General features: G+C 46.7%; 1 protein-coding gene across 3 annotated transcripts in view; it reads left to right on the top strand.

The window, feature by feature from the left end:
* The window catches only part of LOC115642712 (serine/threonine-protein phosphatase 6 regulatory ankyrin repeat subunit B-like), a 98,760-nt gene that overhangs the window by 36,852 nt on the left and 40,891 nt on the right, over positions 1-21,017 (top strand). For all 3 annotated transcript variants that reach the window (XM_030546434.1, XM_030546433.1, XM_030546432.1), the window contains 10 exons: positions 3,087-3,188; positions 4,497-4,598; positions 5,479-5,577; positions 7,343-7,543; positions 10,856-10,957; positions 11,050-11,148; positions 13,012-13,140; positions 14,219-14,347; positions 15,078-15,194; positions 16,370-16,468. In XM_030546434.1, the coding sequence (XP_030402294.1) occupies positions 3,087-3,188; positions 4,497-4,598; positions 5,479-5,577; positions 7,343-7,543; positions 10,856-10,957; positions 11,050-11,148; positions 13,012-13,140; positions 14,219-14,347; positions 15,078-15,194; positions 16,370-16,468 (1,179 nt within the window). The remainder of the gene's footprint in view (positions 1-3,086; positions 3,189-4,496; positions 4,599-5,478; positions 5,578-7,342; positions 7,544-10,855; positions 10,958-11,049; positions 11,149-13,011; positions 13,141-14,218; positions 14,348-15,077; positions 15,195-16,369; positions 16,469-21,017) is intronic.

Raw genomic sequence — 21,017 nt, 5'->3', positions numbered from 1 at the left:
ATCCACCCTTTAAGTGCATGCATGCTGAAAATGAATGTAATATTGATGATAGAGATAATGAGCCTGTATGAAATTTAGTGATGTTAAATGCTTCCAGCTTTAATACTGAACTAATTTTCTTCATGCTTATTTTCAAGTCCCGCTGGCCATGGCTGCACTAGGAACATTGGTATAAGCTAATTAGCAACAGAACAGTTGTATTATTGCTTACTAACAGTGTAGGTGTGATGCCCTTATATTATTATGTTGGCATCATAATATACTGGTTGATCGAACCAGTGGCCTCCGGAGTTAAAAGCCTGAGTAGCTATAGCTTGAACTGAAGAGGCAAGGCTCCCTAGCAGGGGTTGAAACAGACTCCTACCCTCTGGATCGGGCATAGAGGTTTTCCCATCCTGCAAATATTTTCGAGAGTTCAAAATTTGTCCTGTCTCAAATTGGGATGAAAAGTCAAAATCTCAAAAATGTTCACGAACCAAAAAACTTGCATTTTTTATTTCCATTTTGGGTTATTCGAAACACTTCATTTCAAAACATTTCAATTTTGACTTTTTTCACCATTTCTCCAGTCTGATTAGCTTAAACTAGAAATCAAAATGTCATTTTGTCCCCAAAAGTCATTTTGAAACAGAATTTTTCCATTTAGAAAAATGTCCAAATGAAACATTTCAACAACTCGGAAACATTTTTCTCAACATTGTTCCAAGTCAGGAAATTTGTTGAACCCGACCCTGTTTCACAAACAGTTTCAGTTTTGACAAATCAGCATTTTTAGATGAAAAATTCTTTACCAGCTCTTCTCACCAGAGGGTTACATAAGCACTAAGGCAGACAGGACTCTGGAGTTTTTGACCTTGGTTTCAAAGTTGTGGAACTCATGTTTCATATGTCTTCCAGGGTCCGTAATCACATGGGATGATTGAAGAAGTGGGGTAATTCTTCTTCAGCCATACAATCTTTGTGTGTGTCTCTCTCTTTCTAGCTATGCTATGGATTGAATTCTTCCAGCACCGCTATTGTAAAAAGGGTCTAACTATGGTTGTTACCAGTGCAGTTTCACGTAGCGGGGCTTAGAGTCAGTGAGCACAAATGAGAGGGGTCCATCACTCTAATCAGGTTCACAAAAGTCAGGGATTGAGGCAGGCTCTGTGGGCAAGGGAAGCGTGTTACCAGCTGGGGGCCAATAGCCTTCCCCCAGATTATTCATTCTCTTCCTTGTCTTCTCCTCTAATAAACCCAAAGATGCAGAAAATAAGGAAAACACCTGTTCCAAAGAGCTGTGCAATCCTTTGCGAGGTCCTTTCAGGGATCCCACAAGAAAATGGTCTCTGACAAGAAGTTTATTTTGCATTAAAACTTTCAGGACTAACTTAAACAGTCAAATAAACAAAGCAATTTTGTAGAACTGCAAGGCCGAAAGGTCCAGGGTTATTTATAAAGGGCCCTTAAGTGAATTAGGCTAAATGCCAAAATAAATCTAGTCTGCTAGCATTCCAGCACCAGGGCAGACTTAGCACTAGCACTTGTCAGCTTTGTGCTGAAATATATTGAAAGGCCCATTAGAGTTCAAATCCACCTTCTCCTTCCAGCGTTTGACAGAGTAGGGAGGCTGGTTTTAAAAGGAACATGTTGATTCGAAGGACAGGTTCCACCGTACAAACACATGTTTACAAACGTACTCATGAGAAATGGTTCAAATGGCCAGTCGAACAACCCCTATTGATCGTGTTCTCTGGTTGTGTTTCTCTTTGGCAGGAATGCAAGTGCCATTTTCAGTTCTATATTTTCCCCAATAGTTGATGCTAACAACTTTTACAAGAGTTATATGGTTCGGTGGGTCTCAACTGTTCCATGCCAGCACCCAAGGTTAGCTAAGAAGGAGAGCAGACCAAATTCGGTGATGAATCCTGGTCACGTGCCACCTGACGCACATGGCAGAGATGCTAAAAAGACTCCAGGTTACAGCAGAATAGATTTGGGGACTCCCGTTTATCTAGCCATAAAGAAAGGAAGGGTGGACAAGACCCGCTGAGACTTGTTCACATACCTCCCCATGGAGTTGAGGACTTGTGACTTAATTAAACACAGTTCATTGGGGTGGCTTCTGAACAGATGTAACTGAGTGGAGAGGTCCACTGAAGTGTAAGCTGGAAGCTCTAGCACACCTACTGCCCAAGGAGAGCCTGCTTTAGTTGGAGTGGTGGGACCTGGGCTTTTGGAGCAGAAGGCTCCAAGTTCCATCTGTAATTATGACCCAGGAAGTCCTCAGCAGAGGGTCATAGATTCTTTACATAATACAATAAAAGGAAAACAATGGAGGGGATTAATAGGGGTTGATCTCTGTCAGTGTCACAGGGTACTGGCTTTTGAGGCATTGAGAACATGGGAAATTTCACAAGAGAAACCATGACAGTAGGGGTAGATGGTAGGTTGGGATTATTCAGGGACCATCTTCTTGTTCTGTGTTTGTACAGCATGTAGCATAGTGAGGTCCTGGCCCATGACTAGGACTCCTAGGTGCTTCGGTAATACAAATGATCAGTAATAATTCAGAGTTGATCTGCCCCTCATTGAAAGCCTGATCCAAAGCTCATTGAAACCAATGAGTCTTTCCACAGGCTTCAGGAGGCCTGAGGTGAGAGACCTCCAAGAGACTCATGTCAGGCTGAGAGATTGTCTTGTCTGAGCTGCAAATACATCCTATTTGCCAGAAACCCATTCTCTGTTTGAAAACTGCAGGAACTGGGCCTACCCAGTTCTGGAACAGTGCTGCATCTCTGAAAGCTGATCTGGCTTCGTTTAGGCCAGACCCTGCTCTCCAGACAGCAGCAGCCCCAACACTACAGGAAGCTGCAACCTCACTATCTCCAGGCGTGGTACAGTGACACTGGTTAACCTGGTGATGTCACTCTAGGAGGCTCTAGGAACTTTTAGGGCAGAGGAGTGATGCTTTAGTGCAACACAAGGTGGCCATCTCAGGTACCCAAATTCTCCTGCCCAGCAGGTTATCTGCTTGGGCTAAGGGTGGAGCCGCTGGGCAACTCAGTTACGCTACACCCAGGTCGTTCTAACGCCTTTTGTTTTAGGATGAAGGTCAGACTCCTCTACATGTCGCTGCGTGGGAAGGCGATGAAGCCCTGCTGAAGTTCTTCCATCACTGCAAGGCCAAGACTACCATAGCAGATAAAGTGTGTAAAAGGGGGCGGGGAGTGGGAACTGGCTGACTTAGGAAGTGCTTTTTGGGATTGCGAGTCCCTTTTTTCTGCACTTCAATACCGAACTGAGAGGTGTAATAGACGGGTGGATGGATGGGTCAATACTGTCAACCAACAGCACATACAATGTGCAACACTGCACCATCAGAGTAAACTGCCATTGGCTCATCCTGAGATGGAGACACGGTTACCTAGACATGCCAGAGAGCTGATTAACCCTTTACAGACCATCCTGAGGCAGGGCCGCCCAGAGGAGGGAGCAAGTGGGGCGATTTGCCCCAGGCCCTGCAGAGGCCCTGAGAGCCCTGGCCTGGCAGTGGTCCAGGTCTTCGGCGGCATTTCAGTGGTGGGGAGTCCTTCAGTACTGCCGAAGACGTGGAGTGACTGAAGGGTTCCCCACCGCCGAAATGCCGCTGAAGACCTGGACCACTGCCAGGTGAGTACAAGCTCCACAGCTCCCCACTTTGCCCCAGGTCCCCTGAATCCTCTGGACAGACCTGTCCTGAGGGCGCTTTTTGGGACAGCTAGTGGTGTGATATACCTGTGAAACTGACGGACACAATACGACTCCTTGAGGGGCACCTTTGATTACAGAGCTTCTGGTGTTAATGGCCTGGAAGCCCTCAAATTTGAATCTGCCTCAGCAAGCAGACAGTCCAAACCAGGAACTTCCCTCCACTCGTTAAACTCCATGGTGCTGGTGAAAGTGGCTTGTCCTCCTCCCCTCCCAAATCCAGGCAGGCAGCAGCCCTAGGCAAGGTAAAGTAGAAAAGACTTTCAAGGGCCCATGCCAATCAGCCCAGGAGAACAGCCTTTCCCCTCTTCCGTAAGGACTTGTCTTTTAACTGTTTCAGTTCAATGAAGACAAAGAGACACGAGTTGTTGAATGAACTGGTTGATCGTTCATGCAGCTGACTCTGCATATGTCACTTGGTTTAGCAGTGCTGTGTGTTGTGGTGGTTTAAAACAAATGTTTGGGTGGGCGGTAGTGAGGTAATAGGTTGGGACCCTTGGCAGGTTGAAGTCATCTAGCCAGTGAGCAAGTACCCCAAGAACAGCAGCCATGCCAGCTTCCCCCCAACTTCCACAGCTTCAGATCCAGGCTTACCCTGGCTATACAAAGTATCGCAGAGGCAGATGTTGATCCGTTCCAGCTGAGGATACATTCCGGTTAGGCTTGCATACAGGCTCTCTCCCTCCCAAGCACACATTACACTTGCAAAGGAATGCTGGCAGCTCCAGCTGCTTCTCTGGAAATGCTGCTCTCTTTGATGGTTGCAGATGGACCGGTCCCCCTTGCACATCGCTGCAGAAAGAGGCCACACCAATGTGGTGGAATTGCTGACGGAGAAGTTCCACTCCAATGTGCTAGCTCGCACTAAGGTGAGAAACGCACCCACACACAATGTTCCTCTGAGTAGTAGCTGAGCGTATAGGACAGAGAGGACCAGGACTTGTGCCCACTGTTTGGTTGCTGCTTGCAATCTTGAGCTAGACAAAACTGGCTTGGAAATTAGGCCCTTGTTGCCTTTGCTTTGAGCCACACAGCATCAGCATGTCTAGTCACATGCAGTGCTGGGAGATGAGTCTAAAGCCAAGGAATAGGCCAGGTATTAGCCAGCTTTCTCAGTCAGGGCAGTGCAAGTGCATTTCTTTGTCAGGGAGCTGGTTTGTTCAAAGACGTTTGGGTTGTGGGCACAAAGGTTGCAAGGCCCTAACTGGAATCCACGTGGAAATGTGATGTGGGGACACTTCCGTTGTAATACACTGGCTGCGTGTGCTGCCCTCTGGTGGTGGCCCATTGAGTGGATAAAAGCCGTAGTGCCAGCTGATGAGGATTCGCTGTCGTCTCAAGTGGGAAAGGCCAGTGTTTCAGCTGATTTTCTGTTCTATCCCCAACACTGCCTGTGTCCACTGTAGCCGCGATGAGCATGTGCGCTGTAGGCCCCCAGCCTTCATTGTAATGTCAGTTACAAGCAACACAAGTCCAGTGCATTATAACAGCAGCCCAGAAGGTCCCATATGCCAGAAAGAGCCTATTTCCGTGCACAGGTGGCAGGCGAAAGCAGGAGACAGCTGTGGGATAGGAATACTATACTGATGAAATTGGAGGCACAGAGGGAGATGAGGCTGGAACATTAGGAGGGGAATGGGAGCAGGGTCTTTATTTGACCCACTCCACCTTTGGGACCTTTACCCCGCTTCTTGCCTAGCCCAGAGATTCTTGTCATCCTTACTTGCTGCCCATCTTTGCTCCCTGCAGGACGGCAGCACCCTCATGCACGTTGCCTCCGAGCACGGGCACCCAGACACCGCTCTGGCTTTTCTGAAGAAAGGAGTCCTGCTGCACATGCCAAATAAGGTAACCCAGCACAGAGAGTCAGGCAGGGCCGATGTCTGCCGCTAGAGCTGCTCCAAAATGTCCGTCCGAAACTTGGATTCAGGGGGATGGAAAATGCCTTTTCAGCCAAAACAAAAATGTTCTTGAAGGAGATGCAGTGGTGATGTAGCCGTGTCAATCCCAGGATATTAGAGAGACAAGGCGGGCGACGCCATAGCTTTTATGGGACCAACTTCTATTGGGGAAAGAGACATGCTTTGAAGCCACACAAAGCTCTTCTTCAGATCCTCGTCTTTCGAATATCCTGGGACCAACAGGCCCTGAAGAAGAAGGGAGGAAGGATAGCTTGATGGCTTGAGCATAGGCCTGCTAAACCCAGGGTTGTAAATTCAATCCTTGAGGGAGCCATTTGGGGATTGCTCCTGCTTTGAGCAGGGGGTTGGACTAGGTGATCTCTTGAGGTCCCTTCCAACCCTAATATTCTATGATTAAGAGCTCTGTGTGGCTCAAAAACTGCTCTCTCTCCCCAACAGAAGCTGTCTAATAAAAGACTTTACCTCATGCAAAAATGTTACATTGGTTGAAATTTTTAAAAAGCTTAATTTCAATAGAGGGACCCCCCTCTCCCCACTTATTTATTATTTTCCCCTGTTGGAAAAATTGAGGGAGTGGAAGTTTCCCCACTACTTTCTCCTCTTCATTTCTAACTGGAAAAGTACAAACTGAGATGAGAGGTTTATTTCCTATCAGCCTAGCAACTTATGGTCTCAGAAACCATCCCAGACAGTAGCATGCCTGGGACAGACACCATATATCAGATATGTGGTCTGTGTGGCAGATCTCCACTCAGCTGTCTCTGATTTAATTATGTGGCTTCACATAAGTCATTTAATAGTGATCTGCCTCAGTTTCCCCATCTGTTGAAATGCGGATAACAATTTCTACCTTTCTCCTAGGGAATGATATAAGACTCACGGTTTCCAAAACAGGCTGAGATCCTGAGTCCCAAGATGCTATAGGAATGCAACTTGTCTATTAAACTGTTTCCATTAGCCATGCTGACGGTCTTTACTGTCGCATCTTTCCTTCCCAGCTGCCTTCTTAGCCTGGAGTTGCATCTGCTTTATTGAAACTGCATTTCCAGTCCCAATAAACTTTGCATAAAACAGACCAAATGTTGGGGAAATATATTCACCTCTGGCTGTCCACACACCCCTCCCCCAAACAAAGTGATATTTTGGGGAAAGGGAGAAAATTTCACTGAACAATTCAAACCCAATGAAAAATGTTCACTTCTTCGCACATTTTCCCTACCTTTTTCTGCCGAGCTCTGGAAGCTGCCGAGTGTCTCACATGCATAAGAAGGGTGCCAGGAGCAATATTTCAGTATCACCATGACTTGATTTACAGAACTGGCAGAAGTTTTTCTCATTTCAACACAAACTTTCATCCAAATTTCGATGACCGGCACCCCCAAATTACTTTCCTAATTCCCACTTTGTTTCCCCACCTAGCTTTCTATATTTCCACTTCTCTTAGCCACAAAGAGCCAGTGTAACCCCCTGACCCATGTGTTGTGTCCCCCATCTCATGCCTGATCCACGGTGGATGTGAGTCTGTCACAGCCCCAGCTACACAGAATGTTTGTACCAGTTCCTATGGCACAAGTGATGCCCGAGCCCTCTGGCAAACCGATTCATCCTGCATATGTTAAGGTGTCAGAGTGGGTGTAGGAAGCAAGTGTTGAAAATCCAAGCGCCAAGGGAACTGGTTGCCTCTCTTTCAGAACGGGGTGGTGTGCTTGCACGCGGCAGCCAAACGGGGCCATGCAGCCGTGGTGAAGGCCCTACTGCAGAGGGGAGCAGAGGTGGACGCTCGAACCAAAGAAAACTACACGGCCCTGCACATTGCTGCCCAGCACTGCAAGCCGCTGGTGGTACAGACTCTTCTGGGCTTTGGGGCCCGGGTCCAGCTCAAGGGAGGCAAGGTAGGGGTGAAACTTGGAATGTGACTCTTCCTTGCAGGCATGTAACTTTAGTTCCTGCCTTCACAATCAGCGCTGCTTTCTTACTGCCTCCGCTGTAACAATACCGTGGTATTCCCAATCCCCCCAGCACCCAAGTGGGTTGTGTTTTCGATGCCCTTACCTATTTCAGAGGGGTACAGACTGCCAAGTGATCAGGATCTTTGTGGGCTCGGCTAGGATTTCATTCACTGACACAGTGCTCTGCTGCGTCCAATTGGCATTGATCGGTTTTAGAAAACCAGAAGGCTACTCCAGGCTCCCTCTGAACTGGGTTGTAGTGTTGTAGCAAACGCACACCAGGTGGTGCAACAGCACCACCTGCCAGCAGCGTTTTCTGCACCGGGAAAGAACAGCTGGGAAACGTGCCTGGGCTCTACCCTGAACTGTGGGGACTGGCTGACACGTTCTCTCGCCAGCTGGGGTGTGTGAGCCCTGAACACACAAAGGAAAACCTGTCTGAAATGGGACACCCTGGGATGGATTGTTGCTGGCTGGGGGTGGGGGAGAGTTATCAGTATTTATCCCAATAAAGCTAATGGGACCTGTACAGACAGCTCCTCTGGGCTGGAAATTTTCCTCTTTATTTGTATGATGCTGAAACAAATAGAAAGACGCTGTACAGATCAGTTAAGCACCACTTCTGTGGGACACAAGAGCCGCTAGCCATGGTGTAAATGCTTATGAGGGATGGAGGTTGTTAGGGATTTACAATAAGCAGTGACAGCAAAGCCCCTAAGAGTGAGAGCTAGAGGCAGTGGAATATTCTCCCAAGGGAAGTGGCAGAGGCTTTGTAGCCAAGAATAAAAGATAGTACCGGTAAGTATATTTGGGATATAGAGGTGAAATATACATATTTATTAGTATTGCGACACACAGCCTAGAGGCCTGTAAAATATTCAGCTGAGCCACACAAGGCTTAGGCCTGAAACAGGTTGGCGCCACTGTCCTGAAAGATAACCTGGTGCCGATACAGTGCAAGATCACAGTAAAAGATGTGTTAAGGGCCAAGGTTTGGGAAACCATACAGCAACAGACTGGAAAATATGTCACAATGTACCAATTAATACTGCAAGATACCTGAAACTAAAGATTTGGGGAATTTTGTAATAACCTCGAGTTACTATGGTAACTCATTGATGTAGATATTAATGACAATAAGGGAGGAGCTACTGAGAAATGGGACACCCGTAAATTAGTAGGATGTGGAAGTATGGATAACTCAGGATAAAAGATGTTGTCAGGCCTGTGTGCTGGCTGGGGGCAGGGGAGACACATGAGGAGATGCCAGGACACTAAGCCAGCGCTAGGCACAAACAGCCTGAGCAATTGCTTAGGGCCCCAAGCAGCTCAATGGGGCCCCCTATTAATTATTAGTATGTGTTGAAGGGGCAAAATATTCCTGCTTAGGGCCCCCAAAGGGGTAGCACTGGCACTACCAGAATGACAGCCACAAATTATGATGGCAACGAAGATGATAATGGGAAAGATAATGACTGACGCGCCAGGGTTCTTCAGCAGGAGATGTGTGTGATTAGTCATAAAGCAAAAAACTCTGTCTATCTGCTGCTGGATTTCAGTGTTTTGTGGCATTGTTTATCTGCATAATAAAATTGTTAATAACGGCCGTGTAATTACTTGTGAAGTTTCTGGGTGTCACTGGCCTCCATGTGTCTCTCATTCTGACAATACTGTGAATAATCAACATGGGAGACATTTAAAAGTAGACTCTGCAAAGCACTGAAGAATGTGGAATCCTACAAGTTTGAGATGGAAGGATCTCTTGGGTCATCTAGTCCACACATGCCGTAGGCAGCAATCCTGCCATGTCATGGCCCAGACAGAGCTTTGCCATCTCTGACAGAGCTGGGACTGATTTTGCAGTTCAGTGGCCAAACCAAAAGATCGAAAACAATTCCATTTAGTTTTGTTTTCCAGTTTTTTACCTTTAAAAAAAAAGTCTTTACATTCAATTGAAGTAAGATTCAAAAGGGAAAGTTGTTTTGAATTGAAAAGTCAGAACATTTCATTTCAATAAGTCCCAACAAAACATTTCAACTTTTTCAGAAAATTTTTGTTGTTGTTTTTTGTGACCAAAACAATTAGGCAAATTCAACACAAATTTGCAAAATGTTTCAGTCGACCTGAATCTACATTTTTTCACTTTAGAAAAAAAAATTTTCCTTGAAAAATTTTGCCCAGCTCTAATCTCTGTTTTGTAGCGATTCTCTTCGGTTTAATCCATGCAGCTCTCAGAAACCAGGCTGTAAAAAGCAGGCTGAAACTAGCAAGGTAGCCATGGGGATCTTGTAGGTAGCAAGATGACGCTAACCTACATCAGTCTGATCCTCACAATGACAGAGATACCTAGTGGTTTGAAAGCCTGTCAGATAAAGTAGAATTGCAATTTATTTACTAGTTAGGAGGTTTGATCTTGGAAAGAAAGTGCTAACTGGGTTGGGTTCCAGGTGGTGTAAGAGCTTTATACATTCACCTTTGACTTCTGGATACGTGAAATCATATAAATATAAACCAAAGCCACCAGATCTGGGGTTTTAGAAGGGAAAAGAGCTCCTCCTACCTTGATGATGACTCCCTCGAGCCTTGAGGGAAGTGTAAGGAAGGGTTGACTGATTATTCTGGACCAGTTTGGATTTCAACATGGCACTCCCATGCCCTGCAATTGACTGTGGACTCTGCACCAAAATATCTCCCAAACCACTGCAGTGTCATGATGCGAGATGTCCTGCCATGGTGTGGTGATGATGTTCTAATTCTTCAGTGACATCATCACAACAAGGGCTGGATAAAAAAACGAGCGGGGAGAGGGGAATGTAAACATTTTCTCAAAACAAAATCAAATTTCAGAAAATTTCTGCCCATGGCTCAGTGACCTTGTGCCATGGGATGAGGTTTGAAGGTGGCAGCCCTAGATCAGGAGCAGGAGGAATTTATGCATCAATCTGGACACTGGAGCTAGGAGAGGCTAAGAAGACTCCAGGTATCCTGGGGAGACTGAGATAGACATCATGGGCTCTGAGGAGTGTATGAAATATACCAGGCCTGATTCCCTCAGCTTTGCACCCAGTGTGCTGGGTGGGTGTGAAATCTACCCGATCAGAAGGGCAGCATGTTGCCCCCATGCTGTGCCCCCTTGCACAGGGGTAAGCGATGACACAGGGTGCCAGACAGCAAGGAGGCTCAGGTGAGTGGATGTAATAAGAGAAGTCAACACTGTTCCACAGGGCTCTGAGTCCTTGTCTGTGTCTCCCTCAGGCCCAGGAGACACCTCTGCACATCGCAGCCCGCATCCGTGAGGGGGAGAAGGTGGCGGAGATGTTGCTGAAGAGTGGCGCCGACGTCAACGTGGAACAAGAGGTAAAGCACATGGCCACGTTCCTGGGGACAAAGAGGGAGGGGCTGGATCTTGCTGGCACGTTGCTCATTTCAATGCTGCGCTTTGGCTGCAGAACGGCGAGACGGCCATGCACGTCGCAGCTCGCCACGGCAACCTGAGGATGATCAAGGCCCTGATTGAGGAAGGTGGGGAGCTCACCTCACAGTCCAAGGTACGTGGCCCCCAAGGCAGCCAAGACACACTCGGTCTCTGCCACATGTCCCAGGAACCTTCTGTGGGAAAGACCAGGAACACAAGACTTGCCAGAGCAGATCAGACCGTTGGCCCACCAAGTCCCATATGTTGCCCCATCAGGAGTAGCCAGTACCGGCATGTGTACTGAGCACTTGCTCCAGTGCACCCCAACAGCTGGGACCAACCAGCCCACGGTGGGCCGGTGATAATTGTTTCTGCAACCTTAGTCTTATTCCATTGGGATTTATGTCAGAACTAAAATATGTCTTAACATTAACATGCACAAAGGGTTAGACCAATCTGTCAAACAAACCCGGATTGCTCATTATTTAGCAGTTATGAGGCCAAATAAAATAAGCAGGTGCTGGAGTGAGCTGTGAATACACTGGCCTGTCTCTTCTGGCTAGCTGGGCTCACACAGGAATTAGGTTTTAAGTGTTTCAATGAGCTTGCTGGTCTCCCACTCAGCTCTGTAGCTCCCCTCCACACAGCTGGGTCGGACTTGTTTCAATGAGCAGTGTCTGATCTGGGGAGACCCCAGGGCTGGATGATGGAAGTGCAAAGCTGGGTGGGCAGGAAGCTTGGTCCTGCTTGCCCTGCTAGGCTCAGCTTTTGCCAGTGTCCTCTGGCCCCCATTTGCAGGAGCATTAAAATTCACCCCAAAACCAAATGCACACAACTGCCTTCTGGTTCGTGGAGAAAGCTGACCTAGAAAGGCTCGTAGCCCTTGGGTTGGTGCCCTTTTGGCTTCTCTCTGGTTAGAAAGGCAACCTGAAAGGGTTGGGCTTTTGCTTTTCAGTGTCTGTTTTTAACTTTAGAAATATCATGAGTGTCAGGGCTGCTGCTCCTTGATTTTGCTGGAAAAATCTCTTCAACCTTTCAGAGCATGTTCTCTGTGGTGCAACTGAACGGGTGGTGAGAGGTGGATATTTAACTAAGACTGCCTTTAATGCGGTTAATTAGCTATTGAATAGAAAGAGCTGCTGTCAAAAACAAGCCAGAAAAGACTTTGAAACAGTCTCTACCCCTCTTGATTGCACAGCTTTACTCTCTTGACTCTTGTGATGTGATCATTTCTGTAGCTGTCCAGTCACCACAGAGTCTTGAGGGGCAGACAAAACCTGTGGAAAAAATAAATAAGGGAGCTTGGGGGACTATTCAGGATTCCATTTTCCCCCACAAAGATTTGTGTGTGTTTTTTAAAGGGGGCATTAGCCCAATATTTTGAGTTTGTTTGTTTTACAGGTCGCTTTTACTGCCTCACAGCTAGAAAGGCTGATGTAGCAGAGACCAGTACTGCTTAACACTTGGGTGTGGAGCCAATAGGAAATCCCTTGTATATACTCAGTAACCGTGTTCATACTAATGATTGCTCAGCCCAGTGGGGCAGAGTCATAGACAATGATCCTGAAACTCAAAGGACCTTAAATTTCAGGCAGAGTCCTTAGAATTTCTGTACCATGCAGGACACCATCCACAGAACAACCTCTATGGTGCACACATGAGTCATATGACTCTGCACTGTCAGTGGATGCCTGAAGGGAACTGAGAGCTTAAAGGAAGGGGGTGGTTTATCCCCTTTAGCCTTATTCGGGCTAGAAATGCGGAGGCTGAATAGGGTGGAGTTTAGAGTCAGGCTTGAGGGATGGTTCTCAGCATGTGGCTGGGTCAGCTGTCTCCACGCCTGGCACGTTCATTCATTTCTGGGTGGAGAGAAGGAAAGAGGACGAGGTGGGAGGAGATTGTTTTATATCGTGGTGGGAGATGGCGTGTGCAGTACCAGAGACAGCCCTGGAGGCGAAGCAGCCACCCAATCCTAGTGTCCCAATCCTGCCAGCAGGCTGGAGAGAGCCCCCTACACATCGCGGTGCAGCACTGCCACTTGCCCGTGGTGGAGGAGATCCTCAACTACCTGGCCACGGAGAAAAGCCATGGAGAGGCCGCCGCCTGCGTCAACCAGGAAAACAAGGTGACTGGAGTAAAGGGAGTGGCCTGCATGTGAGACAGGCCCATGCCTGAATGTCTGGACATGTGAAACAGAGCATGCTATGTAAATGGGGAGAGGGAGGGTGCAGGGTGTGACATGGCAAGGGGGAATGAACCCCTCCTAACTAAGCCACACAAACACCTCTCAAACTTGTCACCCTCTCATGGGGAGAGCCGAAGGCACTCACATTCGATCAGTGACCCTCTCCTATGGCGAGGCAGAGGGCTACATGGCAGAGTCCTTGTTCGTCTGATGGGCACTGGGCGAGAATGGCAACAAGCATCCCGTGCCCACCCACAGCGTGATAGATAAGGCCACGGGACTAGGCTGATAAACTGGGCATCAACTCAATTAACAAGTGGCATTGTAAGATGGCTTTATTTGTAGGACCCTCCACGTCCTCTGAAGGCTCCCTTCCCGTTGCTATCCTCCATTGGGATGTCCAGTCCCTTCCAAGGCTGGAAGGTGTGGAGCAGAAAGCTGCTTTTCAGTGGTGGTCCTAGAAACCACTTCTAGGGTCTGGGTCCTCCCAAACTGCCACACTCTGCCCAGAAATTCTCCCATCCTTTCTTGTCCCCTCTCTTCTCCTCTCCTCACCAAACTGTGCTCTGGTCATGATCCAAAGTCAATGGAAAGACTCTCATTGACATCTGTGGGCTTTGGATCAGACCCTACAACAGCGGATCAACTCCACGTTCATAGTGAGCTCGTTGGAAGGCTTGAGGCAGAAGGGCAAACTCCTGCTGGGCAGCAGCCCTTCTGTGGAGACATCAGTGACCTAGCATGGAAAAAGGCCGGTTTTGGCTAGCACTCAGGAGCATGGGAAAGCCTTGAACACAGGGTAGGATAAACTGACAGTAGCCTCCATGCAGGGGAGCTGTAGATGAATAGGGAAGAATTGGAGGAAGCTGGCCAGATTTCCTTGTTTGCAGGGCATGGTTTCCTGTGCTTGCCCAGGCTCTGTACCCGAGTGTTACAGAACAGCATTGCGTGATAGCGCAGTCAGAGGCGCTGGGTGAACATGCTGCTTTGTTGTGTTTTGGCTCATACCCTTTCGCAGGCAGGGGAGACACCTCTCCACTTGGCTGCTGCAGTGAAGAAGGACATGGTCCACTTTGAGGAGGAGGAGACCAAGATCATTGCCATGCTCATGGAGTACGATGCCGACATCTCCCGTACCACGCGACTGGTACGTATCAGCCTGGGGTCCCTAGGGGAAACAGGCTCAATGGATGTATGCCATCACTGTTGTTGTTACAGGCATATGGGCCATCTGGCAAGCTCGTTCCAACAGACTGATCGGAACTTCAAAGTTAGCAAAGTCAGGGGCATGGGTTTTCCCAGACCTATGAAGCTGGAGTTTATTCTGTGTCCTGTTTGTTCTGAAGGTTCCTGGCAGAAGGGTCATCTTCTCAGTGGGCAGCATGGGGAGTTATTGGCAAAAGTGTCCTTGTTAAAGCAGCTTATGTGCTTAGCTCTCTTGAAAACAAGCCCCCACGCAGTCGCTTGGATACGGCTTGGCTTAGCTGTCAGACTTTAGAAAATAGTTACAAACAAAGCTATATGTTTATGACATACATTTATATTTTTGTGCATCTGGATGGATCTCAAAGCACTTCTCCCATGATAGATGCACTGCACCACAGAAGCGCAGACCCCTCTGGGGTGGAGCACATCAGCTGGAGAAACAACAGGTGCAAAGCATGCTGCACCATAATCGAGAGGAAAGAGTTTTGGTTAAGGACCCCAGAGCAAACCCTTCCCTTCATGGTGTATGCATAACAGGCAGGACATTCGTTTTTAAGGTGTCCCCAAAAATTCTCCTTACTCTTGACTGGGTGGGTGGCAAAGCTGTTCAGGCTAATGGGATGCATGGAGACAGGTTTCTCAGAGTCCCTTTGGTTGTTTCTGTGTTGCAGTCCCTTGAGACCCCTCTGCATTACTGTGCCCGTGTGGGCAATGCGGATGTCCTGCTGGAGATGCTTAAGCACATTAGTGCCAGCCGAATGCAGCAGACCATTAACAAGCAAGCCAAGGTATTTCTGTTCTGGGCTGGGCCCTCATCCTTGCATCCCTGAGGAGAGCATTTCCCTAGCAGGAGCAATGACCAGAATAAAGCTTAGCTCAGGAGAGTTCAATTGCAATGTAAGCTAGGTAAGGGAGTGCAAAAATCTAAACCTTGTACCCTTCCTCACCTTTAACTTTGATTGGCCAGGGAAATAGTAAATAGCCAGCATGCCCTGATGATGCTAAATCCTTTCCAGCTACGTGAGTGGCAGGCTATATTCACTAGACAGCAGAGAGAACCATACCCACCAACCACAGATAACCACAGATTATGCTATAGTTCCATGGGATGTTTCTTGGGGTATCCAGAGCTTTGAGTCCCCTGCTTACCCCCTGCCTGCAGCATGCGGGAGTCTGGCTTGTAAGCTCCCTAACAACACCGGCCTGTCAGCCACCCAAGCACTCTCTTCCAGGCTATGCCCCCTCTGTTTTTGCCTGGCAGGTTAACAAGAGGTGAACGCCAGTCCCTGAGTCCCCTTGGAGCATTCCCCTGTGATACTCAGCTCCTAACACGGGCTACTCAGAAATCCCAGATCCTCTGCCCCCAAAGGAGCCATATGCCCCAGTTCACTAGTTTGACCTTTAACCACTCAAATGAAGAAGCCTCTGGTGCTGTATTGGCTTGGAAAGGTTGTGGGAGGCGGGCGGACCCAGAGGGATGGTGATGGGCTGTGGACTCATTTGCCCCTAGGCTGGGTGGGTGGTGGTGAAGAGTCATTGCCATCTGCTGGCTCTTTGACCGACATGGATTGAGCTGGTGGCCTCAGTCCCCTTCTAGGAGATGGGTGGCCATGTCACAGAGCCACCGGCACAGCTGGTGTTAACTGACAACCATCCCAGAAGAGAGGGCGGAGACTTACTGGATGCTGAGATTGAGGTACCATATGACTGCCAGAGGCGGGTTCCTCCAGAACGCATCGGCAAGGAAGGTGTGTGAGAAAACTGGTGCTGCCATTGTCTGTGCTGTATCCTTCATGTCACTACATGGCGCTTCCATCATTGAGGCTGCTAGTCCGGCACCTTTCACCACCACTGAATTAATAGCATTTCTGAACCTCAGAGAGTGCTGACTCTACAGGGCTGTGACAATAGCAGGGAAGGGACAAAGAGCTAAGCAGGCCCTGTCTCTCCCTCCCTTCTCTAGAATGATTGCTCCCCGTTGCTGGTGGCAGCAGAGCGAGGACACACAGCAATAGTGAAGATCCTGCTCCAGCACCACGCTCGTGTCGATGTCTTCGATGAGGTAGGAGACCGGCGCCTCCTTGGTATCACCACAACCCTAGTTCTCAGAGGGGGCGTGGTGCTCTCTGTGTGTGCAGGGGCTGTGTGAGAAGGAGATATGGCTGAGGTGAGCTTTAAAAAGGTATTTTACACACAGTATAATACAGTTTAGCATTCCATTACATCTCTCCCTTTAAGTTCTACATTCCTACTGTGACGTTGCAGTCTATATGATTTTATAAAAAATTGATAATGAGTGAATATAACTTAATTAGAATATGCTTCATGCAAAAGATCTCTTGTAAGGTATCATTACAAAACTTATTGTCTACTGAGTGTGGTCATCCTATTTTTATAAAGGTATCACTCTTGTATCTGAAACTAGAAATATGAAATATAACTCTGAGGGCCTATTGTAATTAAGCAAAGTGTGGGCCATTAATGGTGGTTTGGAATCTTAATGGCTCCCATCAACCAGGACAATTGACTGGATGGCTCTGTTTGCAGGCAAACCTTCTTGTGAGTCAGGCTGGGAGGAATGTAGGCTTGTGGTCTTACAGTGACATGTGATAATGTCACATGAACTGGAATCCATCTTTAACCTGGTGCTTTTCCAGTGAGAGGGGCTGGAAACCCAGAGGGACAAAGAATTCCCACCTTATGCAAAAGATATATAAATGAGTGGAACAGAACAGAGTGAAGGAGCCATCATGAAGAATCCCCTAGCTACCCCCTAAGCCGGAACAAGAGCTGTACTAGGGGAAAGAATTGTGCCTAAGCCTGGAAGGGGTCCAGTCTGTGGAAAAAACTTACTGAAGCATCTCTGAGGGTGAGATTATCTGTATTCATTTTGATTAGACATAGATTTGCGCATTTTATTTTATTTTGCTTGGTGACTTACTTTGTTGTGTCTGTTACTACTTGGAACCACTTAAATCCTACTTTCTGTATTTAATGAAATCACTTTTTACTTATTAATTAACTCAGAGTATGTTTTAATACCTGGGGGAGCAAACAACTGTGCATATCTCTCTATCAGTGTTATAGAGGGTGAACAATTTATGAGTTTACCCTGCATAAGCTTTATACAGGGTAAAACATATTTATTTGGGTTTAGATCCCTTTGGGAGTTGGGCATCTAAGCGTTAAAGACAGGAACACCTCTGTTAGCTGCTTTCAGGTAAACCTACAGGTTTGGGGCAAGTCAGTCAGACCTTGGGTCTGTGTTGGAGCAGACGGGCATGTCTGGCTCAGCAAGACAGGGTGCTGGAGTCCTGAGCTGGCAGGGAAAACAGAGGTAAAAGTAGTCTTGGCACATCAGGTGGCAGCTCCCAAGAGGGTTTCTGTGATCCAACCCATCACACCTACCCCTTACAATATTTACATTATCATGCTCAAAGAATCAAAGAAATCAAAGTAATCAAAGAAATCATCTGCAAACACTTGGAAGGTGGTAAGGTGATAGGGAATAGCCAGCATGGATTTGTAAAGAACAAATCGTGTCAAACTAATCTGATAGCGTTCTTTGATAGGATAACGAGCCTTGTGGATAAGGGAGAAGCGGTGGATGTGATATACCTAGACTTTAGTAAGGCATTTGATACAGTTTCGCATGATATTCTTATAGATAAGCTAGGAAAGTACAATTTAGATGGGGCTACTATAAGGTGGGTGCATAACTGGCTGGATAACCGTACTCAGAGAGTAGTTGTTAATGGCTCCCAATCCTGCTGGAAAGGTATAACAAGTGGGGTTCCGCAGGGGTCTGTTTTGGGACCGGTTCTGTTCAATATCTTCATCAACGATTTAGATGTTGGCATAGAAAGTACGCTTATTAAGTTTGCGGACGATACCAAACTGGGAGGGATTGCAACTGCTCTGGAGGACAGGGTCAAAATTCAAAATGATCTGGACAAATTGGAGAAATGGTCTGAGGTAAACAGGATGAAGTTCAATAAAGATAAATGCAAAGTGCTCCACTTAGGAAGGAACAATCAGTTTCACACATACAGAATGGGAAGAGACTGTCTAGGAAGGAGTATGGCAGAAAGAGATCTAGGGGTCATAGTGGACCACAAGCTTAATATGAGTGAACAGTGTGATACTGTTGCAAAAAAAGCAAACATGATTCTGGGATGCATTAACAGGTGTGTTGTAAACAAGACGCGAGAAGTCATTCTTCCGCTTTACTCTGCGCTGGTTAGGCCTCAACTGGAGTATTGTGTCCAGTTCTGGGCACCACATTTCAAGAAAGATGTGGAGAAATTGGAGAGGGTCCAGAGAAGAGCAACAAGAATGATTAAAGGTCTTGAGAACATGACCTATGAAGGAAGGCTGAAGGAATTGGGTTTATTTAGTTTGGAAAAGAGAAGACTGAGAGGGGACCTGATATCAGTTTTCAGGTATCTAAAAGGGTGTCATCAGGAGGAGGGAGAAAACTTGTTCACCTTAGCCTCCAATGATAGAACAAGAAGCAATGGGCTTAAACTGCAGCAAGGGAGATTTAGGTTGGACATTAGGAAAAAGTTCCTAACTGTCAGGGTAGTTAAACACTGGAATAGATTGCCTAGGGAAGTTGTGGAATCTCCATCGCTGGAGATATTTAAGAGTAGGTTAGATAAATGTCTATTAGGGATGGTCTAGACAGTATTTGGTCCTGCCATGAGGGCAGGGGACTGGACTCGATGACCTCTCGAGGTCCCTTCCAGTCCTAGAGTCTATGAGTCTATGAGTCTATGCTGTCTTTGAAGTTCAGAAAGTTTCAGTCTGTTACGTTTCTCTGAAATGTACTGGTTTTCTAACTACACAACTCGAACCCTGTAGTTGCAACGAGTGGCTGTGGTCAGTCCAGAATCCTTGAGTCATTGTCTTCTTGTTCTTCATCCTGCATGTGTAGAGTTTCCTCTGTTGATTGTTTCTTCTGAGGAACAAACTGTAGCTCTTAGTGGTTTCCGTTGAGCTCTCCAGTGTTAGCCTCATTCATACATGATCTGGGCACTGAATTCTTTTTCTTCACGACAGCTGGAGTTGTCCATCCTTTTTCTCCATCCAATTTGACACAAACACAGTCACCGGGCTCTAGACCAGCAGTTCTGTAACCGAGTGATGTCTGTTGTAAAAGTCAAACCAGTGGTCCATCTAGCCCAGTTTCCTGTTTTCCAACAGTGGCCAGTGCCTTGAGAAGGAATGAACAGAATAGGGCAATTATCAAGTGATCCATCCGCTGTCATCCAGTCCCAGCATCAGAAACTTAAGGACACCCAGAGCATGGGGTTGCATCCTTGATTATCTTGGCTAATGGCCACTGATGGACCTATCCTCAATGAACTTATCTAATTCTTTTTTCAATCCAGCTATACTGTTTGCCTTCACTACATGCCTTGGCAACAAGTTCCACAGGTTGGCTGTGCATTGTGTGAAGAAGTACTTCCTTTTGTTTTAAACCTGCTACTTATTTTCATCAGGTGACCCCTGGTTCTTGTGTTATGTGAAGGGATAAATAACACTTCCTTATTCACTTTCTCCACACCAGTCACGATTTTATAGACCTCTATCATATCCCTCCTCAGTCATCTCTTTTCCAAGCTGAAAAATCCCAGTCTTTTTCATTTCTACTAGTACGGAAGCTGTTTCTTAACCCTCATCATTTTTCATGCCTTTCTCTGTACTTTTTCAAGTTCTAATATATGTATATTTGAGACAGGGTAACCAGAACTGCACGCAGTATTCAAGGTGGGGGCAAACTATGGATTTCTATAGTGGCACTATTATATTTTCTCTGTTATTATCTATCCATTTCCTAATGGTACCTAACATTGTTAGGTATCAGAGGAGTAGCCGTGTTAGTCTGGATCTGTAAAAGCAGCCACAGGATTGTTTGCTGCTTTAACATTGTTAGCTTTTTTGACTGCTGCTGAAGCATACCAAGCAGGTGTTTTCAGAGAACTATCCACAATGATTCCAAATTCTCTTTCTTGAGTGGTAACAGCTAATTCAGACCCCATCATTGTGTTTGTACACATGGGATTATGTTTTCCAATGTGCATTATTTTGCATTTACCAACATCGAATTTCATCTGCCATTCTGTTGCCCAGGCACCCAGTTTTGTGAGATCCTTTTGTAAATCTTTACAGTCAGCGTTGGACTTAACTATCTTGGGTAATTTTCTGTCATCTGCAAATTTTGCCACCTCACTGTTTGCTCCTTTTTCCAGATCATTTATGAATACTTTGAACAGTACAGATCCTTGGGGAACAATGCTATTTCTCTCTCTCCTTTTGTTTCCTGTCTTTTAACCAGTTACTGATCCATGAGAGGACCTTCCCTCTTATCCCACGACTGTTTCCTTTTAAGCTTTTTATCTGATTTGGCTACTCTCTTCATGTCTTGCCACTTTGGAGACAGATTTTTTTCCAAAGTTGGAGCAGTAGTTCTGAGTTGTCTTCCCATCAAGAGCTGTGCTGGACTATATTCAGTAGTTGCTATTGATGATGATCTGTAAGTCAGAAAAGCAAGGAATGGATCTTCCTGCTGTAGGAATGTTTTGGCTGTCTGTACTACTCTCTCAGTC

Source organism: Gopherus evgoodei, unplaced genomic scaffold, assembly GCF_007399415.2.
Source record: "Gopherus evgoodei ecotype Sinaloan lineage unplaced genomic scaffold, rGopEvg1_v1.p scaffold_44_arrow_ctg1, whole genome shotgun sequence".
NCBI classification, from domain to species: Eukaryota; Metazoa; Chordata; order Testudines; family Testudinidae; genus Gopherus; species Gopherus evgoodei.
The sequence above is the reverse complement of the archived record's forward strand: the minus strand, read 5'-3'. Positions and strand labels throughout refer to the sequence as shown.